Raw genomic sequence first — 7500 nt, 5'->3', positions numbered from 1 at the left:
TGCTGTGGTTCCTGTGTGCTCTGTGTTCTGCGCTGTGGTTCCTGCATGTTCTGTGTTCTGTGCTGTGGTTCCTGCGTGCTCTGTGTTCTGTGCTGTGGTTCCTGCGTGTTCTGTGTTCTGTGCTGTGGTTCCTGTGTGCTCTGTGTTCTGTGCTGTGGTTCCTGTGTGCTCTGTGTTCTGTGCTGTGGTTCCTGCATGTTCTGTGTTCTGTGCTGTGGTTCCTGCATGTTCTGTGTTCTGTGCTGTGGTTCCTGCATGTTCTGTGTTCTGTGCTGTGGTTCCTGCATGCTCTGTGTTCTGTGCTGTGGTTCCTGTGTGCTCTGTGTTCTGTGCTGTGGTTCCTGCATGTTCTGTGTTCTGCGCTGTGGTTCCTGCGTGCTCTGTGTTCTGTGCTGTGGTTCCTGCGTGCTCTGTGTTCTGTGCTGTGGTTTCTGTGTGCTCTGTGTTCTGCGTTGTGGTTCCTGTGTGTTCTGTGCTGTGGTTCCTGCGTGTTCTGTGTTCTGTGCTGTGGTTCCTGCGTGTTCTGTGTTCTGTGCTGTGGTTCCTGTGTGCTCTGTGTTCTGTGCTGTGGTTCCTGCATGTTCTGTGTTCTGTGCTGTGGTTCCTGCGTGTTCTGTGTTCTGTGCTGTGGTTCCTGTGTGTTCTGTGTTCTGCGCTGTGGTTCCTGCGTGTTCTGTGTTCTGTGCTGTGGTTCCTGTGTGTTCTGTGTTCTGCGCTGTGGTTCCTGCGTGCTCTGTGTTCTGCGCTGTGGTTCCTGCGTGCTCTGTGTTCTGTGCTGTGGTTCCTGCGTGCTCTGTGTTCTGTGCTGTGGTTCCTGCGTGCTCTGTGTTCTGTGCTGTGGTTCCTGTGTGTTCTGTGTTCTGTGCTGTGGTTCCTGTGTGTTCTGTGTTCTGTGCTGTGGTTCCTGCGTGCTCTGTGTTCTGCGCTGTGGTTCCTGCGTGCTCTGTGTTCTGTGCTGTGGTTCCTGTGTGCTCTGTGTTCTGTGCTGTGGTTCCTGTGTGTTCTGTGTTCTGCGCTGTGGTTCCTGCGTGTGTTCTGTGTTCTGCGCTGTGGTTCCTGCGTGTGTTCTGTGTTCTGCGCTGTGGTTCCTGCGTGTGTTTCTGAGCGGTTCTCTTCTCTGTCAGGGGGAGGAGCCTGATGAAGATGATGCGTATCAGGTTCTGTCAACACTCAAGAGAATCACAGCCTTCCACAAGTAAGAGAACAGGAAACACTCCGATAACTGATAATCAATAACCGATAACTGATAATCAATAACCGATAACTGATAATCAATAACCGATAACTGATAATCAATAACCGATAACTGATAACTGATAATCAATAACTGTTAACTGATAATCAATAACCGATAACTGATAACCGATAACTGATAACTGATGATCAATAACCGATAACTGATAACTGATAATCAATAACCGATAACTGATAACTGATAACTGATAATCAATAACCGATAACTGATAACCGATAACTGATAACCAATAACTGATAATCAATAACCGATAACTGATCATCAATAACTGTTAATCAATAACTGATAATCAGTAACTGATAATCAATAACCGATAACTGATCATCAATAACTGTTAATCAATAACTGATAATCAGTAACTGATAATCAATAACCGATAACTGATCATCAATAACTGATAATCAGTAACTGATAATCGTGTCTGTGTGTTTTACCTCATCCTGACTGTAATAATGTGCAGCCGGAGGTCCTGATCAGGTGACGCAGTGCGGCGTTGGTGCTCTTCGCGCTGACTGACTGGCTTTAATGAGCTTTTCCAGGATTTTTCCCTGGTTTGAGTCTGAAGTGCCGAACCGCTCAGACGGGATCAGTTCAGCAAGCGGAGCTGAGAAAATGCGCCAGCAGAGCAGAGCAGAACAGAGCAGAACAGAGCAGAGCAGAACAGAGCAGAGCAGAGCAGAGCAGAACAGAGCAGACCAGACCAGAGCAGAACAGAGCAGACCAGAGCAGAGCAGAGCAGAGCAGAGCAGACCAGAGCAGAACAGAGCAGAGCAGAGCAGAGCAGAACAGAGCAGAACAGAGCAGAGCAGACCAGACCAGACCAGACCAGAGCAGACCAGACCAGAGCAGAACAGAGCAGAGCAGACCAGACCAGAGCAGAGCAGAACAGACCAGACCAGAGCAGAGCAGAACAGAGCAGAGCAGAACAGAGCAGAGCAGAGCAGACCAGAACAGAACAGAGCAGAGCAGACCAGACCAGAGCAGAGCAGAGCAGACCAGACCAGAGCAGAACAGAGCAGAGCAGAGCAGACCAGAGCAGAGCAGAGCAGAGCAGACCAGACCAGAGCAGAACAGAGCAGAACAGAGCAGAGCAGACCAGACCAGAGCAGAGCAGAGCAGACCAGACCAGAGCAGAGCAGAGCAGACCAGACCAGAGCAGAGCAGAACAGAGCAGAGCAGAACAGAGCAGAGCAGACCAGACCAGAGCAGAGCAGAGCAGACCAGACCAGAGCAGAACAGAGCAGAGCAGACCAGACCAGAGCAGAGCAGAGCAGACCAGACCAGAGCAGAACAGAGCAGAGCAGAGCAGAACAGAGCAGAGCAGACCAGACCAGAGCAGAGCAGAGCAGACCAGAGCAGAGCAGAGCAGAGCAGAGCAGAACAGACCAGACCAGACCAGAGCAGAGCAGAGCAGAGCAGAACAGACCAGACCAGACCAGAGCAGAGCAGAGCAGAGCAGAGCAGACCAGACCAGACCAGACCAGAGCAGAGCAGAGCAGAGCAGAACAGACCAGAGCAGAGCAGAGCAGAGCAGAGCAGAACAGACCAGAGCAGAGCAGAGCAGACCAGACCAGACCAGACCAGAGCAGAGCAGACCAGACCAGACCAGACCAGAGCAGACCAGAGCAGAGCAGAGCAGAGCAGAACAGACCAGACCAGACCAGAGCAGAGCAGAGCAGAGCAGAGCAGAGCAGAACAGACCAGAGCAGAGCAGAGCAGAGCAGAGCAGAGCAGACCAGACCAGACCAGACCAGACCAGACCAGAGCAGAGCAGAGCAGAACAGACCAGAGCAGAACAGACCAGACCAGACCAGACCAGAGCAGACCAGAGCAGACCAGAGCAGAGCAGAGCAGAACAGACCAGAGCAGAGCAGAGCAGAACAGACCAGAGCAGAGCAGAGCAGAGCAGAACAGACCAGAGCAGAGCAGAGCAGACCAGAGCAGAGCAGAGCAGACCAGAGCAGAACAGAGCAGAGCAGAGCAGACCAGAGCAGAACAGAGCAGAAGAGAGCAGAGCAGAGCAGAGCAGAGCAGAGCAGAGCAGAGCAGACGTGACGTTTACCTGCGGAAATAATCCCGTCTGTCCGTGCGGATCTGAGTACAGATTAAAGGGCTCATATCCTGCGTTTGTGTCGACGCAGCCGATGAACAGTTTGCGTCTGCAGGTGTTTCAGTGCTGGTTCAGCTGCGCTGCTGATGCTGACGGCCTCGTTATTAATCCCTGTACTTAATTAGCGACTGTCTAACGATGAACGCTGGGATTCGGCTCGTCAGCACTGATGGAAGTTTAGTGTATAAAAGGGTTAAAACTGTGAAAACCCTCGTATTGTAATTCTGTAACGCTGATCTGATGATGCGTTTTAAATAATCAGATTAACGAGTTGCCAGGTTATCGGTTATAATTATCAGCTGTAATGAAAATAATAACGGTCAGTTATTATTAATGGTCAGTTTTCCACGTTTTCTGTGCGGATAATCTGGATTATGTGTGTTTGTGTCTGCAGTGCCCACGACCTCACCAAGTGGGATTTATTCACCAGCAACTACAGACTCCTGAACACCGGCCTGCAGAACGGGGACATGCCTGAGCAGGTGCTGACCTCTGACCTCTGACCTCTCCCGCCTCACCTGTCCTGTAGCGTGTTTGTGTTGTGTTTATATGTGTGTTTGTGTGGTTTCAGATCGTGATTCACGCCCTGCAGTGCACTCATTACGTCATCCTGTGGAACCTGGCGAAGGTCTCAGAGGGCAGCTCCCAGAAGGTGAGGAAAACACACACACAGACACTCACACAGACACACACACAGACACACACACACACAGACACACACACAGAGACACACACACACACACACAGACACACACACAGACACACACACAGACACACACACAGAGACACACACAGACACACACACAGAGACACACACAGACACACACACACACAGACACGCACACACACACACACCACACACACACAGACACACACACACACAGACACACACACACAGACACACACAGACACACACACACAGAGACACACACAGACACACACACAGACACACACACAGACACACACACACACACACACAGACACACACACACACACAGACACACACACAGACACACACACACACACAGACACACACACAGACACACACACACACACACACACACACACACACACACAGACACACACACACAGAGACACACAGACACACACACACACACACACACACACAGAGACACACACAGACACACACACACACACACAGAGACACACACACACACACACACACACACACAGACACACACACACAGAGACACACACAGACACACACACAGACACACACACACACACTCACACACACACAGACACACACACACAGAGACACACACAGACACACACACACAGAGACACACACAGACACACACACACACACACTCACACACACAGACACACACACACAGAGACACACACACAGACACACACACACAGAGACACACACAGACACACACACAGACACACACACACAGAGACACACACAGAGACACACACAGACACTCACACACAGAGACACACACACAGAGACACACACAGACACACACAGAGACACACACAGACACACACACACACACACAGACACACACACACAGAGACACACACAGACACACACACAGACACACACACAGACACACACACACACACAGACACACACACACAGACACTCACACACACACAGACACACACACACAGAGACACACACAGACATACACACACAGAGACACACACAGACACACACACACACACACTCACACACACACAGAGACACACACAGACACACACACAGACACACACACAGACACACACACACACACAGACACACACACACAGACACTCACACACACACAGACACACACACACAGAGACACACACAGACATACACACACAGAGACACACACAGACACACACACAGACACACACACACAGAGACACACACAGACATACACACACAGAGACACACACAGACATACACACACAGAGACACACACAGACACACACACAGACACACACACAGACACACACACACACACAGACACACACACACAGACACTCACACACACAGACACACACACACAGAGACACACACACAGACACACACACACAGAGACACACACAGACACACACACAGACACACACACACAGAGACACACACAGACACACACACACACACAGAGACACACACAGAGACACACACAGACACTCACACACAGAGACACACACACAGAGACACACACAGACACACACAGAGACACACACAGACACACACACACACACACACACACACAGACACACACACACAGAGACACACACAGACACACACACACACACACACACACAGAGACACACACACAGAGACACACACACAGAGACACTCACACACAGAGACACAAACAGAGACACACACACACACACACACAGACACACACAGAGACACACACACAGAGACACACAGACACACACACACACACACACACACAGAGACACACACACAGAGACACACAGACACACACACACACACACACAGACACACACACAGACACACACACACACACACAGACACACACAGAGACACACACACAGAGACACTCACACACAGAGACACAAACAGAGACACACACACACACACACACAGACACACACAGAGACACACACACAGAGACACACAGACACACACACACACACACAGACACACACACAGACACACACACACACACACAGACACACACAGAGACACACACACAGAGACACTCACACACAGAGACACACACACACACACACACACACACACACACAGAGACACACACAGAGACACACACACACACACACACACACAGACACACACAGAGACACACACAGAGACACACACACAGACACACACAGAGACACACACAGAGACACTCACACACAGAGACACACACAGAGACACACACAGACACACACACACAGACACACACAGAGACACACACAGAGACACTCACACACAGACACACACACACACACACGCACACAGAGACACACACAGAGACACTCACACACAGAGACACACACACACAGACACACACACACACTCACACACAGAGACACACACACAGAGACACACACAGACACACACAGAGACACACACACAGAGACACTCACACACAGAGACACACACACACACAGACACACACACACACACAGACACACACACACACAGACACACACACACACAGAGACACACACACACACACACACACACACACACACAGAGACACACACAGAGACACACACACAGACACAGACACAGACAGAGACACACACACAGAGACACTCACACACAGAGACACACACACACAGACACACACACACACACAGAGACACACACAGACACACACAGAGACACACACACAGAGACACACACACACAGACACACACACACACACAGACACACACACACACAGACACACACACACAGAGACACACACACACACACACACACACACACACACACAGAGACACACACAGAGACACACACACAGAGACACACACAGACACACACACACACAGACACACACACACAGAGACACACACACACACACACACACACAGAGACACACACACACAGAGACACACACACACAGACACACACACACACAGACACACACACACAGAGACACACACACACACACACACACACACACACACAGAGACACACACACACAGAGACACACACACACACACACACACACACACACAGAGACACACACACACAGAGACACACACACACAGACACACACACACACACAGAGACACACACAGACACACACAGAGACACACACACACAGACACACACACACACACAGACACACACACACACAGACACACACACACAGAGACACACACACACACACACACACACACACACACAGAGACACACACACACACACAGACACACACACAGACACTCTCTCTCTCAGGCGTTACGACACACTGCTGTCTGTAAATCGCCCCAGCCGAACTTCAGTCCGCGTTTATAAAGTGTTTATTTGTGTAGTTCAGGATCGTTTGCTGCTGTCATGAAAGCCCAGATGTTGCAACCCGAATGTGAAGAAGAGCCGTTTTGTCTTTTAAACTAATATCAATCCACCTTGAGAACCTCAGCGTTTACCAGACTTACTCTGCTCTGCTTTCAGCTTTAGCCCAG

At 50.3% G+C, this 7500-nt stretch overlaps 1 protein-coding gene across 1 annotated transcript in view; it reads left to right on the top strand.

Annotated features, from left to right (window-relative positions):
• stag2a (stromal antigen 2a) overlaps positions 1–7500 on the top strand; it is a gene marked incomplete at its 5' end in the record, with an annotated part of 46895 nt that overhangs the window by 17796 nt on the left and 21599 nt on the right. The window contains 3 exon segments of the mRNA XM_036580389.1: positions 1125–1195; positions 3760–3847; positions 3937–4017. Coding sequence (XP_036436282.1) covers positions 1125–1195; positions 3760–3847; positions 3937–4017 — 240 coding nt within the window.

This window comes from Colossoma macropomum, unplaced genomic scaffold, assembly GCF_904425465.1.
Source record: "Colossoma macropomum unplaced genomic scaffold, Colossoma_macropomum, whole genome shotgun sequence".
Taxonomy (NCBI): Eukaryota; Metazoa; Chordata; class Actinopteri; order Characiformes; family Serrasalmidae; genus Colossoma; species Colossoma macropomum.
Note: the sequence above shows the minus strand (reverse complement) of the source record. Positions and strands in the feature narration are given on the sequence as shown.